Source organism: Chionomys nivalis, chromosome 17 (genome assembly GCF_950005125.1).
Source record: "Chionomys nivalis chromosome 17, mChiNiv1.1, whole genome shotgun sequence".
NCBI classification, from domain to species: Eukaryota; Metazoa; Chordata; class Mammalia; order Rodentia; family Cricetidae; genus Chionomys; species Chionomys nivalis.
Window position 1 is genome coordinate 43,374,668 of NC_080102.1, and position 22,167 is coordinate 43,396,834.

General features: G+C 49.5%; 1 protein-coding gene across 1 annotated transcript in view; it reads left to right on the plus strand.

Annotated features, from left to right (window-relative positions):
• Positions 1 to 22,167, plus strand: part of Tbc1d22a (TBC1 domain family member 22A) — a 287,690-nt gene that overhangs the window by 240,748 nt on the left and 24,775 nt on the right. Inside the window, exon 12 of the mRNA XM_057792580.1 lies at positions 428 to 523. Coding sequence (XP_057648563.1) covers positions 428 to 523 — 96 coding nt within the window. The remainder of the gene's footprint in view (positions 1 to 427; positions 524 to 22,167) is intronic.

Genomic DNA, 22,167 nt, shown 5'->3' on the forward strand with positions numbered 1-22,167 from the left:
GCTGCATTCCCTATTAATGCCCACGGGACAACTTCCTGCTCCACAGCGTGTTTGGTGTCCCACTTGACCTGGTTCCTCCCTCAACTTTCAGACTTGCTTTCTCCTCCGGGAAGTGGGGGCTGCTCTCCAAGGCTCAGGTGTAGGATGGGCATTTGCCGCATCTACTGACACTATTCCTGGCTGTCATCCGTGAATCCGTGAGTTACTGTTTTTAGCAATCTTGAAAGCCCAGGCTGGGACCCTGCTTACCAGAGTGTTGGCTTTAAAATGGCGCTTATGGTAATGGGTTGGGTGTGCTACAGTCCAGTCTCTGAGCGACAGTGAGTTCTCCCCATAGCCCTGACTGGAGAGCCCACCAGGACGACCTCACCTGTTGGCTGCTGTCTCCCCACGCTAAACAGCTCTCTCCATGTTTTTTCTCTTTCAGTCTGAACCCGAGGGCTTTTCTCATTTCCACTTGTATGTTTGTGCTGCTTTCCTCGTGAGATGGCGGAGAGAAATTCTAGAAGAAAGAGATTTCCAAGTAAGTAACTGCTCTTCAGAAGAGCCCCTGTTATGCTTTCTGCCGAAGGAAAGGTTTATTAAGTTCTTGTTCACGACTGATTTGTGGAGGAGCTGTGAGGAGCACTAGTTGCCTTCACTACTGACCTCCTGCTTCTGGGAAGTGTCTCCTGCTGAGACACAGAGCTGGTGGCATTGGGCACTGTGGTGGGAACTGGGCCTGGGCCGGCTTCATAAGCCCTCACCTAGACTCCCTGAGTCATGTGTCATCACCAGTGTGACATTGGAAGGCCTGGTGTAACCTCCAGCTCCCAGAGCCTTTTATCTCAGCCCCTGTGATATGCTAGAGGCTGTTCGGGATAAGAAACCACACAGCCCGAGCTCCCATCTCATCAGTCACCTGGTGGCTGTGTGACTTGGGATACATCATTTAACCTCTCTGTGCAAGTTTCCTTACCAGCTTAACAGTAAAGCTGCTAGAGAGGTCAGTTGTCAGAGGCCTTGTTGGACGTCCATCCTGCCAGCTTTGTGTTCCATCCAGGAAACTGCCTGTGTCCAGATCCCCACATCCTGGACTACCTGAGTGCCCCAAGAGGTGGCCCAAGTATTATGAGGACTGTTGATCCTTCCTAGGTGCTTTCTGCTGTTGCTAAGATGTCAGAGAGTCCTTGAATCCATCTCAGAGGACTAGTGGTGAAAGGCCGCCTTGCTGGGCAGGGTGGGGTGATTTAGGGTGCAGCAAAGACACCGACATTGAAGGGACAGGACTCTGCACTATCGGTGGTCACTGTCTTCCACCTCACTCCCTTGGCCACCCAGCTCTTGATAGGCTAGGGGGCCTACAGTTCCAAGTTCCCAGTATGATAATTTGGGGGAACTCGGCAGTCTTGTTCCTCAACCCTAAGTTTCTCAGATGACTCTGAGCTCCCTGCCTCCCATTTGATAACTGTTGGAGGTGTTGGCAAAGTCCTGCATAGTCACAAGAGTCCTGCTCAGACCTCAGGGGTGACAGTTGGTTTTAGTGTCCATATGCCACAACTTAGAATGACCTGAGTAAGGAGCCTCACCCGAAAAACTGCCCTGATGGCCTCAACTGATGTGTGAAGACCCTCTCTGGGTGAGGCTGGCACTTTCTGGCAGCAGCAAATAAGAAGGGCCCAGTAGAAGAAAGGCCTGTGGACAGGTGAGGGTGTAGGTTAGGGGAAGGAGCTTCCAGAGACCAGCCTGTCCACCAGTCCATAGTGTTTAAGAAGTACATGGGACCTGAGGCTGTCCTCCTAAGTCGCTGCCCTTGTCATTACAGAGCTCAGTTGTTGTGTGGTTGCTCAGTGTGCTGACTGGGGTCCTCGGTTGGACAGCACTCCAGGCTCCCTCATCTAGCCTTGTGGACATGGTTTATGAGTGGTCGAGATGTGTTGGCTCCCTGCCCCACTAGGCGTATGCAAGGTTGCTGGCCTACCTGGCCCTTCTTGCTGCATCCTGAGAACATAGAGGCTCTAGGGAACATGACTCTCCCTGTCACCAAGTGATTTGGAGTAAACTCCTTGAATGCTCAGCTGTAGGATTGGGAGGATGCTCCCATAGTATACTTGAATGCTCAGCTATCTCCCATTGTACACTTGTTTGTCCTCAGGAAGCTCTGGGAAGCAGGGCTGGCTGTACAGGCACCTGCCTGGCATTTGACCTAACTGCCTATTTATGGAAGAGAGAAGGCCCTGCTTTCCTGATTTCCCGGTGTACAGTGGCCACTCAGTGTGCTGGCCGGGGCATTACGTTCCCACTGGACAATATCCACTTCTGGCCTGACAGGTTCCCAGGAGCCCCAGAGAACTTGTCCCAGACTCACATTGCTGCCCATTTTCCTGAGGGCCAGAGGTCTCAGCTGAGCTAGCCTGTCAGGTTACTGCCACCTCGAATCTGGCCTCTCAGGTTGGGCAACCGTGTCTAAGAAGGCTCAAGGCAGACTGAAACACCTTCCAGGCTAGGCCAGCCTAGGGTCATAGGATACAGGGTAGAAGAGAACTCATGTTATACACTGCCATGTGTTTAGGAGAGGTATCCCCCCAATCCTACAGCAATACCTCTGCAGCCTTCTGGAAAGACCCTAGACCACATGTGCCCAGCACAGCCTGCCCCAGAGTTCTTTCATGAGCCACCCTCAGCAAGGGCTGTCAGTCCTCTCCCTACATACTGGCTCAGACTAGATCGGAACACTGGTCACGGGCTCTTGGGTGCAGCCTTTATCTTGCGAGTCTATGCAGTGAAGTGTCATGTGTGCATGTGGTCAGCAGTACCTATGCCCCTTGAGAGGTAATCAGAAGCTATGTGCAGCTCCTAGCCACTGGGAGTGACTGGAGCCACTGTGGCTATGTGTGTGATAGACAGGACCCATGGCATCCTGACAGGCTGCTGTAATGGCATCCCCTGCTCTTGCTCAGTCTGCGTGATTTCAGCACTCTCTTGTTTAAGAGATGTATTTATTTGCTGTTTGGCTGGAGCTGTGCTGTTATGATTATTGGGTTCACCTTGAGAGTCTGAGCACAGTGTGTTGCAGGCCTCCTGAGGGTGTTGTCCTCCTCCTCTCTACCTCCTCACACAGCCAGTACAGGGTGTGGGTGCTGCCTGGAAGCCAGCCCTGCAAACCTGCAGTTTGGGTGTGGATGGCGAGGGCAGGGAGCCACAGGGTAGATTTTCTTCTGTGCTAGAATAAAGTGGCGCTTTGATGTCCTGGAGGCTGGAAAGAGTGTGTGTCATGAACCCAGTGTGTGTTGTGGAGAACTGAATTAAATTAAATGAAGACCCCTGGGGTGCTGGCGAGCTCAAGAGATTGTGCTTGCCACTGTGACATTTTAGGAAATGTTTCTGCCCTGTGGATAGGGTGGGGTGAGCCTCTGGCGGTAGGGTGTTCCTGGCAATGGTTTCCACAGCCCCTGCTTTGTTCACTGAGATTTGCCGTGTAGGCAGTAATGTGTTGCTGCCTGTCATTTCCATAGGAGCAGGATTGTGCTTGAGGAGGAGGCACATCCAGGGCAAGGCAGGCACTAGCCTATAGGCCAGAACAGAGAGGGGGCAGCTGGGGTGCTGCCCTTAGGCTGGTTCTGTAGCTGTGTTGAGCCAGCTTGGGAGAGTGGGACAGGCAGGAATTCAGGCTATGCACTGGGCCTTTGGGCCCTGAGTAGAGGCACCTCTCTGAGGGAGTGTGCATGGCTAGGAACACAAGGATCTGTATACTATGTGAAGATACCCTCTTATACGCAGTCACCTCCCTTTCCATCTCTATCTCTGGTGCCCCTCAGTATATTACCCATGATGCCCATAGGCTCTGCACAGTGAGTGTCTGACTGTGGTCTCTCCACAAGCTACATTATCTCTGCTAGCAAGGGAGGTTCTGTGTTCCTGTGTGTCCTTCTTTAGCCAGATTTCTAAGGGATCTTTCAGGTGAAAGAAGCTCCAGGGTATAGAATGCCTTGTATCCCCTTGGGACTACTTGTCACTCGTTGCTTCCTCTGTTTTCTGTGGGATTGTTTTACAGTAAGTGACCTTGGGAGTGAGGGGAAGGAAACCTGTGCCTTCCTTCAGTGCCTGATGTCCCCCCACCCCAGGAACAGCAAATAAAAATAAACCCCAAAGGGCTGGCTGTAGTGTGATACAAAATCAGAAGGCTTGAGTGGACTGCATAGCTGAGACACGGACCATGCAGAACCCCATGCAAGACTGCTGATACCTCCTCATGAGGCATTGTTTGCACACCATGACCCACAGTGCTAGCGCTGGGGCTCTAGATGCTGCCTTTTCTTTCTTTTGGACTGCATTAAGTGCAATGTTGTAAAATGTGCTTTGTGTCTTGTCTTATTAACTGACTTCTGAGATTTCTAGCCAGGGTTTTAGCCTGAGGTTTTGACTAGACTCTATCCAGTCATCCTCTGATCCTCTTTGCCTCTAGAGCCTGGCACACTTGTGCTTAGCCCAGACAGTGTTGGCTGTGTCCTACCAACCTCCAGAAACAGCTGGCCCAGAGCAGTAGTAAGCATTATGTTGGTGAGCTTCCCCTGTGGAAAAAATAGAACCTTTATTCTCAGTCTTAAAGGCAGAAGCTCTATAGAAACAAGAGGTGACAGCCACCTACAGTGTTGTTTTAGATGAAGTCTGGAGGGCAGTCGTTGTCTTTCTGTGGACCCGAGCTGCTGAGGAGCCTACAGACTTGGTGGTCTATGAACAACTCTTGTAGATAAACACACCACCGTGCCTTGTTACTGCATGGCCACCAGCGTCACTGTGAGAAGAGACATCTGTGTGCCGATGATGAGTGCTCAGCAAGGGACAGGATGAGGGACAGCAGCCTACTCCTGGAAGCCATGTTCATGTCAAATCCATGCCTTCCTGGATAGGCCATGTTCTGGCGGCACTAGAAGGATTGCTGTAGCGGCGTAAATGAACGGCAGACGGAAATTATAATAAAATGTTTAGCTTTAATTAGGGAAAGACTCACAGAACTGAAGTTCTAGCGGAGAACAGGAAAACAGAAGGGGCGGCTGGGAGCACGCCCACAATCTTTATAAGTAAAAAATATCCTCGGGGGACCCCGCCCCCTGCTAGCAAGATGATTGGCTGGGTCTCCCCTACAGATTGCAGGACCTATCCAGACTGTAGGGAATGACCTGGTACCTCCTCTTGCTCTCATCTGGGTCTCGAGTAGATACCAGAGGCATCTGTGGCTGCTCATTGAAAACTAGATAGAACAGATAAAGGCAGTTCTGGGTGTGGGCTCCAGGCTTTGTGTTGTCCCTTGTCCCCTCAATCTCCATCCATGTTTTTCTACATGTGCTCAGTAATCACTCCCAGAACCCTGCTTGGCCCAGGTCCACCGAGGGTAGCTCAAGCTGGAAGTAGCTTGGCAGTGAGGGGTCTGTTCTTCTTGGGGCAGCACGGGACACTCTGCAATGGGAACCTGGATTGGGGACAGAGTAGAGAAATGAGATCAGGCAGTGAGAAGTGGCAGGAGAGAGGACAGACTAGCACTGCCATTGTGGATGGGTCTGGTGACTGCTATCCTGTGAAAGGGCTGCGGGCTTTGGGTACAGGAGAGAGGGAAGGCAGACAGGGACAATGGAACATGGACCCAGGACAAGGAACATTGAGGTTCAGCAGGGGAGGGTGAATAGACAGACACATTAGAAAGAGGACTAAGGATACCCCCAGCAAAGGCTTGTAGTAGCTACAGCAGTGAGGCTGACAGAAGAGCCTGCTGGGACAAGATGTGGAACAAATGAAGGAGCTACAGGGCAGAAGAGAGTAACATTTCCAGGGAGAGCCAGTGAGTAGAAGAGGCAGATAAATTGTGAAGAGCCTGGAGACCACAGTGGAAGGACAAGGACTTCACTATGAACAGAAGCTGGGCAATGGCCACTCTGGTGTGAAGAGAAAACATGTTTTGTATGGTTTTACACAGTCACCATGGGGCCAGTCAATGTGGATCCTAGGCGGTTCATGTATAGATTCTGCATTGGAGCTGCCACCTCAGCTCAGAGTCCAGAAGCATCTCTGAGATGGATGGTAGTGAGACAGCCTTGATGGTATAGGAACGCATGCCTTTCTGTGGTTCCACGTGGTAACCATGGATGTACCACCATGACCTGTGCACTTTCCCACCTGTGTAAAATACCCAGAGGAGTCCAGCAGAACGGCAGGAGGAAACCAAGTCCTGTATTGTCTGGATAAAACGCTGACTGGGAGTCTGATAGAGAGGGATGAGAAGCTCTGAGTAGACACTGATTCTCAACAGATAATGCATCTTCCTAAGCTGGTACAGCATCTCCAGAAGCAAGTCATCAGCCTCAGACAGAGAGCCTGCAGATCAGAGCAGCCATCCCATGTGGACTGTCTTCCCCAGTGAAGTGCTTCAAAACAGAGACGCCAACAAGCCAGGAACAAATGATCAAAGTGAAGATGATCGCGGAGTCACAGATAGGGTTTTAAACATGCTACATGGCTGGTGCCAGGCTTGTAGATAGATATAAAGCTAAAGTGATTTTATTTAAAAATTTCCAGAAGAAACATAGTCACCTTTAGCTCAAAACGAGGAACAATGAGGCCAGTTTATAACAATAAAGAAACTAATAAGTGAAAATGAATGGGCTAGAAATTGGAGTTGAGGGGCTAGAAGGATGGCTCAGTGGGTAAAGCACTTGCCATGCACAGAGCCCATGTAGGGTTGGGACTATAGTGCATTCTGTATTCCTGCACTCATTCTCCTCTGCCATAAGACAGGAGGTGGGGGCAGGAGACCTCCCCCCACCTATGAGATCCAGCTAACCTGGTGTACATAAGAGACCTTGTCTCTTCAAGATGGATGACAAGGATGACACCTGAAGTTGTTATTTGGCCTCCATTTGCACCTTTGCCACACATGTGCCTTCACACATATGAACACATATGTACATACACACATCTCTCATACACACAATTAAAAAGAAAGAAACTAGAGCTGAGAAGTAGATTGTTAATATATGTTGGAGGATTTACAGCTGCCAGTGACAGGCAGGCCAAGAGGCAGGAGTGTGAAAAAGGGGGAAATTAGATTATTTGGGGAGAATACACAATGCTAAAATTGCCTGATGACTTTTCTTTAACCCTGCATTCTTTGTGGCTAGGTTAGGATAAGGCTGGAGCATGGCTGTTTCAGCCGGCACATGTCTTTCTGGGAGTGTGCTCACATGGTCCCCCTGAAGGAAACAGAATTCCATGTTTTGTTTTACAGAGCTCAGGCACATTGGTCTGTCCCCATCTTAGTCACTGGACTACTGTGCGGTGTGTCTCCGACTGCTCGTTAGTCTTCCTCCATGTCTGCTGATGTCTGAGAGGGGTAATTTATAAACAATAGAAACACATTTTTCACAGTTCTAGTACGGGGGATGTCTAAGAGCATGCTGCAGGTCCAGAGTGTGCTTCCGAAGTGGTGCCTTGTGGTTGTGTCCTTTATGTGGCTGCCGCAGAGAACAGAAGGCACTAGGACTCAGCACCTTGGTGAGGGCTCTGCTCTGTTTGTGAAGGGGACTAAATTCTTCTTAGTACTAGCACCTTGGGGACTAAGTGCCTCCCATATGAATGTTGAGGGCATTGAGACTGTGGGTAAAGTTGTATGTGGGTTACGTGAGGTCCACAGGTCAGGGATAGCTCACAGACTACTCACCAGGAACCAGGTAGGAATGCACACATGACCAAGTAAAGGTACCAGTTATGAAAGAAAGCCTGTGCACAAATCAGGTGACAATCTAATTCCCCTTTCACAATCTAAATATAAATACTCTTGAAACTGTCAATATACTGATCTAGTAGTTCATAATCCATAGTTACCTAGCCTTGTCAGGCTGATTTGCTGCTTACAAGTTTATTGGTATTGGTCACTTCACATCTGGGCTCCTTTAGGTGGGCTCCTCAGTAAGTCCCAGTTACACTCATGCTGAGTGGGAATGTCACTGCGACATGACCAGATCAGTGGAATGAAAGGCACCCAGAGAAGGCTCCGCACATAATCCTCACAAGAGATGCATGGAACATATTCTCTCAACAGAAAATGGGGCCCATGCCCTTTAGGGATCCAGGAACTAAAGCTCCTCTTGTGGGATGGTCACAGGGCGTCCTCTGCCCTCTAACACCAGGTAAGAAACTCTGGTGTTTGCCACGTGTGTGAGAGTAGTCCAGGTATGCTGGCACCAGACACGGCCTGCTCCTTACCGTTAACACCCACAGAATAGGTCAAAAGCTATGTTCCCAGGGGCTGTGTTTCCACATACTGCTGATAGGATGTTCTGACGGTAAGCTAAAGGCGGTCACGGGGTCTCCTACATGGTGCAGTAGATCTTCCCGGATGTAAGAGAAAGAAAACAACTGACTGCTCAGTAAGTAGAAGTAGCCATACTTTCTTAGCGTGCTGAGAGATGTCTGAAACCATAGCCTTCATTCCTAAGGAGTGATGGAAACATCCTATCCATAGCGTGAGGAGGCAGCTTGGGAAGGCTTGCTTCCCCCTATTCTAAACTGTGGATAGTTCAGACCCGTGAACTCTCCAGGGTAGCCCAGCAGTAGAATCAGCTGTGCCCTGAAGGCACATGTTTCTTCCTACTGGGACCCATGCCCTGTATACATGGGGCCAGGGGAAGCAGGCCTAGCAAAGGGCAGTCAGAGACCCTTCCACTGAAGTGGGATCTTAGAATCCTGCCTGGGAACCAGGAAGCACAGGCAGCCCTGGGCTCCTGGGTCTTGCTTGTCTGAGTAGCTGAGTGGGAGTCCCTTCCACACCACTTGCAGAAGCTCACTCCGCACACATTTACATTGCTTTTGTGACACTTGATACTATAATGTTGGTTTTTAACTGACGAGATCCCCAAGGGAAGGTATCTCCCAAGATTATTCTGAGCACGTGCAGACAACCTAAATGTTTGTCTGAAGCAGCACAAATTAAAGGGCAGGTGAGACTCAGAAATTGCTTTTTTTTGGTTGTTCTCAGCTGGGACTAAAGCCCACCCTGTGTCCTTAATAAACAAAGAATTCGTACACAGAACTAATGAAAAGGAAATGTCCTCATGGAAAATGGATGAAAACACTCAGAGCGGTCAGACAAGCCACTGAAGAATTATGCAACTGTTAAAAAAAATGCGAAGTATCTTTCAGTCCTTAATACAGCGCTGAAAATGAGCACGGGTGATGCCTGTCTGCAAACAGCACCTTGTAACATGGAGATGAGCAGGTGTGTAGTGGAGCAGACTGTGCCCTGTGCCTCCTGGAGACCTAAGTGTAGAGCCGTTCTGGAGAGATTCCATACGTTCAAGTCCCCGGCTGACCTCTGCCCCAGTACTAGCCTGTGATCCAGGGAGAACAGGTCAATAGCAGTCTGAAGGGCCAGAGGCAGGTCTCCAAAACACATGAATCGCTGATTGGAATACTTTGTAACTACTCAAACCTGGTCTTAAATAACCTTGGTGCATTTAGGGATGCTGGATGTATTTCTGTGGAGAAACCTGGCCCGGAATTGCATTCCTCCACACAGGACCAGCAGTGCAAAGATGATCCCAGATTGGCTTGTGTTTAAAGCACAGAGGAGACTGAACAAAGCAAGCCCCAGTGTGAGCCATGATCAGTTTGGGTTGGTGGTGTCCAGATGATTTCATTCTCTTGTTTGACCTTCCCCTTCTTCTGGCTGATGTGCATAGTTGTGGTTTTCTAACCAGGGCAGTGTCCACTTTCAGGGCAGCCCCTGCTCTGTGAGTTCATGGCTCAGGGAAGGTACTGAGGGATGCTGGGTTCTGAGCCCACAGCCTTTCTGGGATGCAGTGCAGAAGTCAGGCATGTGGACATATGCACAGAATTTACTGATGGCATATGCCCACTTTTCTAAGGACATTGATGTTCACAGATGCCTGTGTATATGTGTATAGTGGCGCACAGGAATATGGTAGAGACTGGGAGGCATGGGGGGGGCAGAGATCACACAGAGGCAGAAGAGAATGATGGAGTACCCCCACAGAGCCCAAGCTGCATGAAGTACTGGGGCAGCTGGCCCTTCTCTCTGGTGGCCACCATGAGGAAACTCTGGAACTGTTGTCCCAGTGTTCCTCCTGCAGAGTAGTGAATTTTAAGTTACTTCTGAGAAATGGATGTGGGATCTTCATACAAATGAATCAAACCTCAACACATCACCTTCCAGTCCCCTCTCTGGGCCACACCCAGAGCCCAGCTCTTCTTTGGGACCTCCCCAAGGATGCCCCCCCTCCCGGGGCTCCATTCCTGAATCATTAGCTTTCTTAAGTGCTCAGACCTTACACAGAGGAAGCTGCAGTAAGAAGCCACTGAAAAGACTCTAGAAGCAGCATTCACCTCTGCCCCTACCCCACTCTCACCCTGCCTCCCAGTCTCTCCCCTCTGATTCTGGGAGAATCAAATCCTGTAGTCATTATACACAAGCAAGGTCGATGATGTGTGCTGGTTCTGGCAGACCTGCATCTTCATGGCCTTGCTGGCAAGGCCTTCCAGCATCTCTGTGGATGGGCCGCTGCTGTCCTGGTCCTCAAGCCTAGCCCAGGACCTGTCCTGCCTCCTGGGCCATCTAATGGACTTGAGATAGCATATGGTCTTCTGTCCAGTAGCTAACTGGACATGTGAATAGCCACTGCAGGCTAATGGTTTTATACAGGTTGATGTCTCACCCAATGTACCCTTGAAGCAGCAAATGTCACAAAATGCCAAACTAAAGATCAGTTGTCTTCTTCATTGTTTCTAGACATTTTAAGGACAAAATTGGTCGATTGAAAAGGGATCTTGGAAGTGGATTGTTATTGCTTCCCTTGCTCTGGCAGGTAGCTGTACAGTAGAGTGTGGGGGTGGTAGAGCAGCCTGTGGTGCTCCGTGGATAAGGCTCCTGTGCTGTAGTGTGAGTGTGTTGTGCTGGCTGGCTGGTGCACTATAGTGTAGTAAGTGTGGCTGTATAGGACTTGTGTGCGCTGTTGTGTGGAGCTGTTGCTCTGGAGTGTGACTGGTGTGTTGCTGTGCAGGGCTTGCATTCTGTAGTTTGAATGTGTTACTGTATGCACTTGGTGCACTGTAGTGTGGTGGGTATCTTGTTGTATGGGGTTCATGTGCTGTAGTGTGGGTGTGTTGCTGTGGGGCTCGTGTATTATAGTGTGGGTGTGTTGCTGTGGGGCTCATGTATTATCATGTGGGTGTGTTGCCATGAGGCTTGTATGCTGTAGTGTGGGTGTGTTGCTGTGGGGCTCATGTGACTGCCTGGTGTTTTAGCTATTTCAGCTTCTTGAACAGGACCTTGGGGCCAAGTGCCCCTGACCTGCCATGACCTGATGGCATATAGTGAAATGCATGAGGAACACCACCCTTACTGACTGGCCTTGTACTAGATAGGTTGTGGATACTTCCTGGGCTCAGACAAATCTGCAGAGAGAGGACAGATTTCTAGATCACATGGAGAGGGCAGGACCACTGGAATGATTGGACTCTACTGTCAGGTGGGCTTTGGTCTGCAGCAAGGCCAGCAGACTGAAAGTAAGATGGGACAATGATGATGTTGGTCAGGAAGAGGGGCTATCGGGGAGCTAAGGGGCAGCAGACCTTCCCTTAGTTGGGTAGCACACAAGGGCACATATGAGTGTGTGGGCTGGACAGGCTACAGCAGACCTTGTGTACACCCAGGCTTGCTCCATGGAGCCATCTAACTTCTCTGTCTACCACTTGCTCACTGGTGGACCATCAGGGTCTTGGGACTTGCAGATGTTGATACAGCAACAAAGGTGGGAGTCAGGCACTGTAGTGTCCTCCAGAATGAGAGAGCCATGGTCCTGAGGGGACAGCATGTCCTGGAAAGGCTGTGGACACAGCCTTCAGGAAAGCAAGGAGCAGTTGGTAAAGGTGGGAGCTCTGAGCAGGCCCTGCAGCCTGCAGTGTGGCTGGTGAGGCAGCTGGGTAGGAGCTGGGTTGAAGGAGGCAGAGGGATGCACAGAAGAGAACTGTAGGAACTGGGTCGAGATGTAGGGGAGCAGTGGCCACAGACTGAGGGGACAGGCTGCTCCAGCCCCATGGCATGGCAGAGAGAGATGGGTTTGGGTTCAGATGATCAATCACTTTCTAAGAGGAACCAGTGAGTCACAGGGTGCTGAGTTCTAGGCCCCAGGGCAGGTAAGTCAGGGTCCAGAGTAGAACAGAGCTTGTGACTGATGATTCCCAGCTGAGCAGCTGTAGGGGTGTGGGGGCAGGGAAAGGGCCAGAGTGACTAACCACAGGACCTGCTGAAGAGAAGGGTCCGGCCAAGCCCTAGGTGTAGTAGAGTGCTGGAGACGTTTGTGCTTAGGGAGAGAGCCTGAAGACAGGTAAGGGGAGACAGTGAGAAATTTTTGCCTGAGCTGTCCACCTCTCACAGGAGATCTAGACTCATTCCTTGTACTTAGAGCCATTGCCCAGAGCTTGCCATCCCAAACTTACTTTATACTTACGGGGCAGGCTTTCGCAGAGGATGGACAGGCAGAGTGTGGTCATGTGTCATCCCCACCCTTCTCCTGCCTTCCAGTGCCCTGTGCCTGTGTAGAATGTTTGTTTCCTGGTCTGCACATTTAAGTACAGGCAGTAATTTTCTTTTCAGACCTCAGAAGATGTGCCTACTGCTCATTATGGTAATGGCGGCAGGCATTGAAGATCTGAGCCCTTTCTGTGGGAAGTGTCCTGTGGGCTACAAAGTTGAATAGCAACTTTCTTATCAGGAGAAGTGATTAAAGGCTGAAGATGAGGTGTGAGGAAAGATGAAAGGAACAGATTGTGGGCTCAGTGGCTTACAGGATCTTAAGTCCAAGGAGAGTAATGAGTGCTTCTTTCCTGTGGCTTAGCTGATGCAGGGAAAACATGGGCCACACCACAAGAATACCCTCCTTGCTGCTGCAGGATATGACTTGCAAGGATGCTTGAGGGCTTGTGTGTGGTCTGTACCAGGCTTCACGGCCCTAAGCAGAGTAAGCTTGCTTTGTCTCATACTAGCTGCAGGAGGGTACGGCATCAAAGAGCAGAGCCTTGGGAGCAGTGCTGGGAAGCCATGGCCTGGGGGTTGCAGTGCTAGGAAGCTGTAGTCTGGGGGTTGCTGCCCCAGAGAGTGGCAGCACTGATACTGGGGGCTCCTTTTTTCTGCCTGTATGGCAGTCCACAGAGAGAGGCAGGATAGTGAGGGGATGTTCTGCTATGTCTGTATTTCTAATCTGAGAAGAAGGGACTCAGTCTGTAGCTTCTTTATGAACATTAACACACACACACACAGTGCCTATGTTGATATATAGACAAGTGAATGAATACATGCATTCACACAGAGTACACATACATATATGCATACAACCATATGTATCCATATAGTGACACAGTGTGTGTGTGTGTGTGTGTTTGTGTGCGTATGTGTGCAGATACCAGCAGATAAGTATGCACAATATGGAGACATGTATCGACAAGCACGCATGCACACCCTTAGTATTTCTTAGGAAACAAGGTATGGAAAATGTTGCTGTTCCTTTTCTTTTAAACAAGCCCTTTATTTTTACAAATGGGAAATTCTTGCTGAAATAGTCGTAAAGAAAACTGCTTGCCTGTCTAGAATTCGTTTGAATTTCCTTTGGCACAATGACCCCCTGTGCTTTTGTTATTTAGTTATTATGTCTTCGAGAGACATTTGACTTTCACAGGAGGCCAGTTTACACTTTCTCTGTTCATAAGGGAAGGTGGCATGCTTGTGTGTGGGAAGGAAGAACCTCTGTTTAGTGACCCTTTACACAAATGCCATGTGGCAGTGGCTATGTGCTCTCTAGAGCCTTGGGAGGCACTTGGGGCCACAAAGTGTAGGCCACTCTTGGGCAGGGCTGGTTGAGATACCTTCTTGGGAATACCTAGTGACCTTTCTTTTTGGGACATACAGTCTTCACCTTTGACCTGAGTTACCTACCCATCCTTCCCCACCTAGATTATCTTCTTCATTTCCTCAGTTTCTCACTCTTTTCAAGAGGGCAGTGCCCTGGGAAGAGACACACCAAATGACTGATTGAAGGAGGAGTTGTCTGTTTCCATTCCAGTCCCCAAGTTTCTACCCATCCCACCCCACACTACCCCAACCCTCACAACAGAGTTCGTGCACCTCTCTGTAGTCACCTACCGTGGAGAGGTGTGAGGGCTGTTAGTGCAGGCTTACTGCGGTTGCTTCCCCTTTAAGAAATGAACCCACCAGCAGTTCTCAGAGAAAGAAGTGGAAGTCTAGCTGCTGCAGAAAATCAATTTGAGTCCCGTGACTGTGCTCAGACACACCTACATCTTTTATTAAGTCATCTTTCTGTGTTGAGTTTTACCTTCTCTGCGGGATGAGCAGCCACAGCTTCAACCCTCATGGCCTGGCCATGGCTGGGTTCATGGTCAACACAGAAACTTGAAACATATGAGGTATTGTTCAAGGTGGTCAGGTGTCATTGTACCTCTGAGCACATGGGAAAGCTCAGTGCTTCCAGAGTCACAATTGCCAGCAGGTATAGTCGGTGAGGAAGTGTGAACATGGCCAGATAACCTCAAAGACCAAGACGGACCATGTATGTTTTGTGCCTGTGTCTCTGCATGGGCTGTCTGCTGAAGAGGCTGGGCTCTTGTTTACCATATCTGTTTACCAGGGCTGTCCTACCCTCTCTTAGACATAGCCATGTCACTAGGTCCAGTCACTGAGTGTTTCAATGTGTAATGTGTCATATCTTCATGTGAATAGCAGTGAAAGTTTGAAGACTGTCTTAGGGTTTTATTGCTGTGAAGAAACACCATGACCATGGCAACTCTTACAAAGAGAACATTTAATTGGGACTGGCTTACAGTTCAGAGATTTAGTATATTATTTTCATGATGGGAAGCATGGGGTATGCAGGCAGATATGGTGCTAGAAAGGTAGCTGAGAATTCTACATCTGGGTCTGTAGGCAGCAGATATGACAGTGCCACAGTGGGCCTGGCTTGAGCATCTGAGACCTTAAAGCCCACCCTCAAGGTCGCACTTCTTCCAACAACACCACACCTGCTCCATAAAGGCCACACCTCTTAATAGTGTCATTCCCTATGAGCCTGTGGGGGCCATTTCCTTTCAAACCACTACAGAGACTGTCAGCTATTCAGTCTCATTGGCCTTAATGAAGAAAATCCCAAGATCTTCAGGATGTGCCCGGTCTCCATGATGTAGGCAGTTTTGCCCCACCATGCCCTCCCACCATGGTTTTTCTGCCTTGCCGTCAGTCCTGAAAGCCATGGAGTTAGTGCACCAGGATCTGAGGCTGAGCCAGATGTGCTTTTAGTCTTTAGTAATTTTCCCAGGTGTCTTGTCACAGTGATGAAAAGTTGGCTGGCATGGACAGATGGTATAAGCAGGGCTATTGCTGTGATTATGGAAAGGATGGAAGCCTTTGGGAACTGGCTTGCAGGAGGGCTTTGGAGAAGTCTGGAGAGGTAGACTAGAGGTGCTTTAAGCAGAGCTTAGTGGGTGGTTCTCAAGGGAGTTCAGAACCAGAATGAGACCAGGAATGTGGAGAGTAAAGACTTCTCAGGGTTCCGATGGGAAGGGAAACTCTGTTGGGAAGGAAAGCCAAGGCCATTTGTGTTATAATGTGGTGGGGAACTTGTCTGCATTTTATCTGTGCCTGGAGACTTTGCTTAAAGCTGAATTTGGACGAAATTCAAGAACACTAAACTTGCAGGCTTTGGTGTAGGCATTGCTGGCTGTTTCTAGTTAGATTTGCAGTGGGGATGATAAAAACAGAGAAGGGTGTGTAAAACCTAGTAACTTGTCCAGAAGAAAAGTATATGTAGAGTCAAGAGTGAGAAACCTGCTGGCTGAAGGGATTAGTGACATCAGAAAGAAACCAAGTATTTTGCACAAGGGCAGTAGGAAAGCTGCCTTTAGGGCATCTTAGGGATGGCAGGATGCTTCCTATGGCACTAAAGAGTATAAAAGTATGAATATATTAAAAAGACTTTCCTTTGAGAAGGCCGAGCCATCCTGGCACATTGTACACACAGGGCCACCTTAGAAGATTCATTTCAGTGTTTTGAGAAGCCCAGGTGTGCAGGCTATTGCAGCTATGGTCTTAAAGAGCCCTGGCTGCTGCTTGACATCACTGCAGACCTTAGTACCCCGTGTGCTGCTAACTTTCTAGGCGTGATGAATGCAAGCAGAGGCTTCCACTCAGGTTTTAAATGAAATATTGGGTGTAAAGGCAAGATACAGCAGCAGCATCCCCCATACACACACATCAAAGAGCAACAGCATCATCTCCCTACATCAAAGGACAACAGCATCTCTCCCCCACACACATCATAGGGCAACAGCATTGTCCCCCTACACCAAAGGGCAACAGCATCATCTTCCTACACCAAAGAGCAACAACATCATCCCTCTACACCAGAGGACAATAGCATAATCCCCTACAGCAAAGGGCACCAGCATCTCCCCATCACACCAAAGGGCAACAGTATCATACACCCACAGCAAAGGGTACCAGAATCTCTTCCCCACACCAAAGGTGACAACATCATCCCCTTACACCAGAGAGCAACAACATCCCCCCCCACACACACACCAAAGGGTGATGGTATCATCTCCCCACACCAAAGGGTGGCAGACAGAGATGGTTATGACATCACTGAGTAGTATAATCTCATGACACCATTGTCCTGTACGTTGTCCATCACTAACTGACATATTGTATGGTTTGGTTGTAACTTCAGCTCCCCAATAGAACTGAAAATCTTAGGAAGTGACTGTGGCTGTGTGGAGTATTGTTGGACAGTCGTCATTGGGAAATGGCTGTGACTGTGTGGCGTAGCTTAGGGAACAGTCTTCATTGGCAAGGGAGTGTGGCTGTTTAGTCCTCCTTGACTGTGGTTATGTAGAGTAGCCTGGGGTCAGTCATTCCTGGGAAGTGACCATGTCTATATAGAATAGCTTAGGGACAGCCTTTCTTGGAAAGGGACTGTGGCTGTATGGAGTAGCTTACAAGACAGCTCTCTAAGAGCATGGCAGGCCCCTGTGTGCAGTGCTTCTCTGTGTCACTGGGCCTCCATCTGGAGCTCTGGCCTGGGGCTAGCAGGTGGCTGTAGGGCAGTGGGGCTTCAGCCATGACAACTGGAACCTGGCCTGTGCCTGTGACATTGTGGGCTTGTGGGTGAGTCATGTTTCATACAGCAGCAGCCTTGACAAGCTGCAGTTCTCCTGGTCCTGTGTATGCTTGTGGGCCTTCATGGCCTTCCATGGGTGGGTTCCTCAGACAGGTATATTTTCCTTCCTGCTCCCTTTTGTGAAAGAGCTCTCCTCGTGTGGGGTGAAATTGGTATCTGGATCCCAGGACCCTTTCCCATGGGCATCTCCAGGTACTTCTGAAGGGCCAGTTCAAGTCTGCATCAAAGGAAATTCCCACGGGTGATGTGGAAGGCAGCTGAATGTTCAAGACTTTGGCAGCATCACTCACTCATGCCTGTGAATTAATCTTGCCATTAAAAAATTATTCACACCATTCAGATCCTTAATTAAAAGACCCTTATTAGATTATTAATGGTGTTTGGTATCTAAGGCAGATGAACTTGGGGAAGCTAACCTGTTTGGTCCTCAAAGAAATGTAATTACAACTTGGGCATTATTAAGATGTCCCTCTCTGCTGTCTCATGTCCTATTTTGCTTCCTTTTTTGGACACTGAAAGAAGTCTGCCTTGAAAATACAAATGACCCTGCCATAGAGAAGCACTGGTGGAGTACTGGTGGGCCTGCAGCCTGCAGGTTCCCTGAGACCCAAGGTTCCCTGATGTCCTTGCAGGTTAGGTGATGAAGCAGGACTCGCTCAGAACCCACTGACAACATTCAGAGGGTTTAGACAACTTTGGTAGACACAGTCAATGACCTGAAAGGCTGAGAAAGAGAGAGTCTAACATTCTTAGGTCACCTGAGTAAAAAGGAACTGGAAGAAGCTGGCTCAGATGTAGTGTCTCCCATACTCTCCATCGCTTTGCTTGGTTGGCAAGCCCCCGGGCTTCTTGGCGGAGAGCTGCTGGTACTGTGTGGTCTCTGCCCTTATGCTCACTTAGCCACATCTAGAGAGTGAGTGCAGGCTGGGAGACAGCCTCCTAGACTTTGCTGGGGTGGGGCAGCTAGCACCAAAGGGGCTGGCCATGCAGTGGAGTCCCCCAACTGGCGCTTCAGACTGGGTTGATTCCAGCCAGGGTATGTGTCCCCTAGTACCTCCATCTGCTGGCTCTCTGACTCTCTTGCCTACTCAGGCCTATGACTGCCCACTGCATTGGTGGCTAGACCTAGACAGAGCCTGCTTACCATCTAAGCTGGCATTATAGAAATCACTGCTGGGCTGGAGAGATGGCTCGGCAGTTAAGAGCATTGCATGCTCTTCCAAAGGACCTGAGTTCGATTCCCAGCAACCACATGGTAGCTCACAACCATCTGTAATGAGGTCTGGTGTCCTCTTCTAGCAGGCATATATACAAACAGAATATTGTATCCTAAATAAATAAATAAATAAATATTTAAAAAAAAAAGAAATCACTGCTGCCTCCTCCCAGTGACTCTGAGATCCTGTTGGATTCAACCCTTCTGTCCTCCATCCTGGGAGAAAGGAACCTTGTCCCTATGGATGCCAAATAGGGCCAGCTTTCGTGGCATTGGCCACCACTGAGCATCTTGGCAGGCTATAGGGAGAGCAAACCAGAAACCAAGCCCAGTGACCATAAAGTGAATTTGGCGAGAACAGGAAGACAGCCACCATGGCTGAGTCAAGGATAAGTTGTGATCAGCACGGGGCAGTGCCAATTCCACATGGAGGGCACTAAAGCTGCCAAGGTCAGGAAGCTGGGTTCCAGAGCTAGGTTGGTTATGGCACTCTGTGTCCTTAGGCCTGGCTAAGGCCTGGTGGCTATCGGAGAGAAGAGAGGAGGACTCCTGCAGATCAACTTCAGGAATATGCTTCATCTCTAGCTTGGTGACAATTCCAAGTGTCCAGAGCAGATTCAGTCCAAACCATGGGAGAAGAAGTAAGGGGAAAGCACTTGGAGACTCGGCAGGTGGTTCCTATTGTATGACTAGTCCCTAGGGCCTGTCCACTGAGTGTCATCTGCAGCAGGCGTGCCCTAGGCCCGTGTGGTGTTATGTCACATACGAGGATTGCTCTGGCTGGATGGATGGGCAAGGAGCATTTTGGGGTGGCACTTGTTGGTAGAAGTTGGCAAATTCTCACTATGAGCCACGGAGGATGTGGTGGTTAGCTCTGAGAGTCTCAGATCTGCACTAATCAAGTGGAAATGGCATGGTGACATGAAAGACACGCAGACACAGGTGCCAGTGCTAGGCTTCTTCCACTGAGGTCCCTGAGCATCCTCTTCTACTGCCTTCCCTTCCCCTCCTCTCCAGGGCCTCCATGACATGATTAATGGACTTGACTGTGCCTTGTGGTAGGGCCTCTTCCTCCCTGGGTTATAGCCCTCATAGTATCCAGCACAATACTTTGACCAAAACTGTAGGAAACTGAAATGTCAGTTGGCTGTTCATAGTTTGTCTGGAAATTGGGGTATATTTGGGGAGTGAAATACTCTCTGCTTTGGCTTTGCTAGGGGAGGCTTAGTTCAGTGGTAAGGGAAATCTGGGGTACCAGACTGAATACACATGTCTTTACTTCCCAAGCTTTAGACAAGTTTAGGTCCTTGTGGGACCCTAAACACCTGTTTACCTGCTGTCCCCGTTGGACCTGGGCAATACTAAGAAGGATGAGTAGGCCCCTGATGATGCTACTGATACCCAGGTCACAGGAGCTCTATGTGACATGAGCTGTTGACACTCAGATTAGTGGCTGTGAATGGTACACATGCCCTCTGTCTGAATGCCTGCAGACCTGTCCTATCTGGTGCCTAGTGTTGCTGAGCAACCACTACTAGAGCATGGGTAGAGCAGGGAGTGAACACTGTCACAGGGTCCTTGTTAATCTTCACCCGTGTCTAGCACAAAAGGAAAGAATGAAATTAAATGAAATAGGAGGAAGGTGCTGAGGGAGTCTTTGGACTGTCTCACCATCCGCCTCCCATCCAAGAGGCCCTTGATTTGTATGTCATGCTCATTTTGTTACTCTAATTGGTTTGAGGATTTTCAGGGCAAATATGACAGGATTTCTCAATTCAACTTTGGGGTGTTTGATTTTTGATATAAAGCACACAAAAGAAGTTGCATTGATCTTTTAATTCCTCATGCAAAGAAAAACTATTTGCTCTTGTCATGTTTAGGTGTAGGATTCTCAGTGTGGTTGGCACGACAGTGGATTCATCAGACCTGACATTGAGCCTCAGGCCCTTCACAGAAAGAACTGACTTCCCGCCACATTCCCATTTTCCATCCTCTATTGGGGCAACTTTTACAGGCTCTGTGATATCTGCCCTCAGCATCCTGAAGCTGGGTCCTGTTTCTCTCCATGGCTTCTTCACTGTAGCTACCTCAGAATTGTAATATCTGTGTTGGACAGACTCAAGCCAGGTGCTTCTGGGATGTTTATCTGGGGTAAAGAACATTTGTACAAAGCCCAAGATGAAGTGGGCAGGGAGGACCTTGGGTCCTGGCTGAAGGTGGGTTGCACAAACTCAGAGGGACTAGAACACTGCCTGTTCTGACAGGGACTGAGTCCTGTCACTGCTTCCCTGAGCCTGCCAGAGCTAAGTGCTTTCCTTGTAAGGCTAGCATTTCCATCTGCAGGTGAGGTGTGCTGACATCCCTCTTAGGGGAGTCAAGACTGTCTTGGAGCATAATTGCCCATGGCTTGTCACCACCATGATCACTTGTCTATCACCGAATGAGCCCTTTAGTCTCCCTGTAGTTCAGATGCTTAGGGGGATCAGCAGATAGAGAAAGTCCACTGTTCACCTTGTCCCTTGCCAAAGAAAACTTCCTTGCAGTTACAGCTTATCAAACAAGTATCCTTATATACCAGCTGAGAATGCATGGTCCGAGGCCCTCAGAGGAGCAGGTGAGGAAGCGATGGTGATGAACAGCAGATTTTGTGGAGAAGCTTTGGGACCATGTCTTCAGCTCTCAACCGTATTCCCAGTCTACCATGCTGGTTTTCTTCCCCAAGATGTTGAGCAGGTTTGGCCAAGGCTTGTCCTTTGAGTGCCTCCTCTGGCCTTCTGAGTGTCCATCTGGCATCCATATGCTTCCAGTGTTGTCTGTGTTGGCCACAGACTTCTGGAACGAGTTACCCTGGCCTTGGGAGCCTGTAAACAGCAAGCAGGTGCTTCTCAAAGTCTGGAGACTAGATGTCCATGATAGAGCTCTGGGGTCTGGGAGGCCAAGCTTTCTTCTTGTATCCTCAGTTGGCAGAAGGGGCAAGGTGTCTCTTGAGTCTTTTATTAGATCACTAATCCCATGAAGACCCCTGTAACCTCGGTCCTTTCCCTGTTCTTATATTCAGATCATAGTGAGACAGAAGGGAAAAGGCCTGGCACTCCCGAGGGTGTTTTTGGGATAGCCAGAGATGCTTGTGCCATCAGGAGCCCCCATCTCCATGACCTAGCCGACAGTCACCACCACTCTATACCTTGAGGGCCCTCCCACACCTCAGGACAGGGTAGAGGTATGACAGGAATCAGGATTGGGGCCATGCTGCCTGAAATGCTGTACACTGGCCCTAGTCACCACCGCTGCTAACTTATGCAGCGACTGAGACAACCACTACCATCACTGCCATCACCACCACTTCTGCAGATACTGTGGTGACCATAGCTACCACTTCTGTGGCCACAGACCTGATGGTGGTGGCCTTCAAGGCTTGCCAAAGAATGTGAGCACCTCCATCTTAGGACAGCTGAGTGCATGCATACAACCCACTGTGCACATGCAGATCAAAACAGCATGTACAGGCGTGGAGGTGGTGCAGACCTGGTGCCCAAGCAGAGAACTGTCATTAGGAGCACAGTGGTCTGAGCAGGTGCCAACCAGCCCACCTCAGCCTCTGTAGGCTTCACTCTTCAGTCCTCAAGGAGCCTGTTAGAGAGCTCCCTCCCCTTGTGCTACAGTGTATCTAAGGGCGCCATCCCCTTCTGCTACAGTGTATCTAAGAGCGCCATCCCCTTT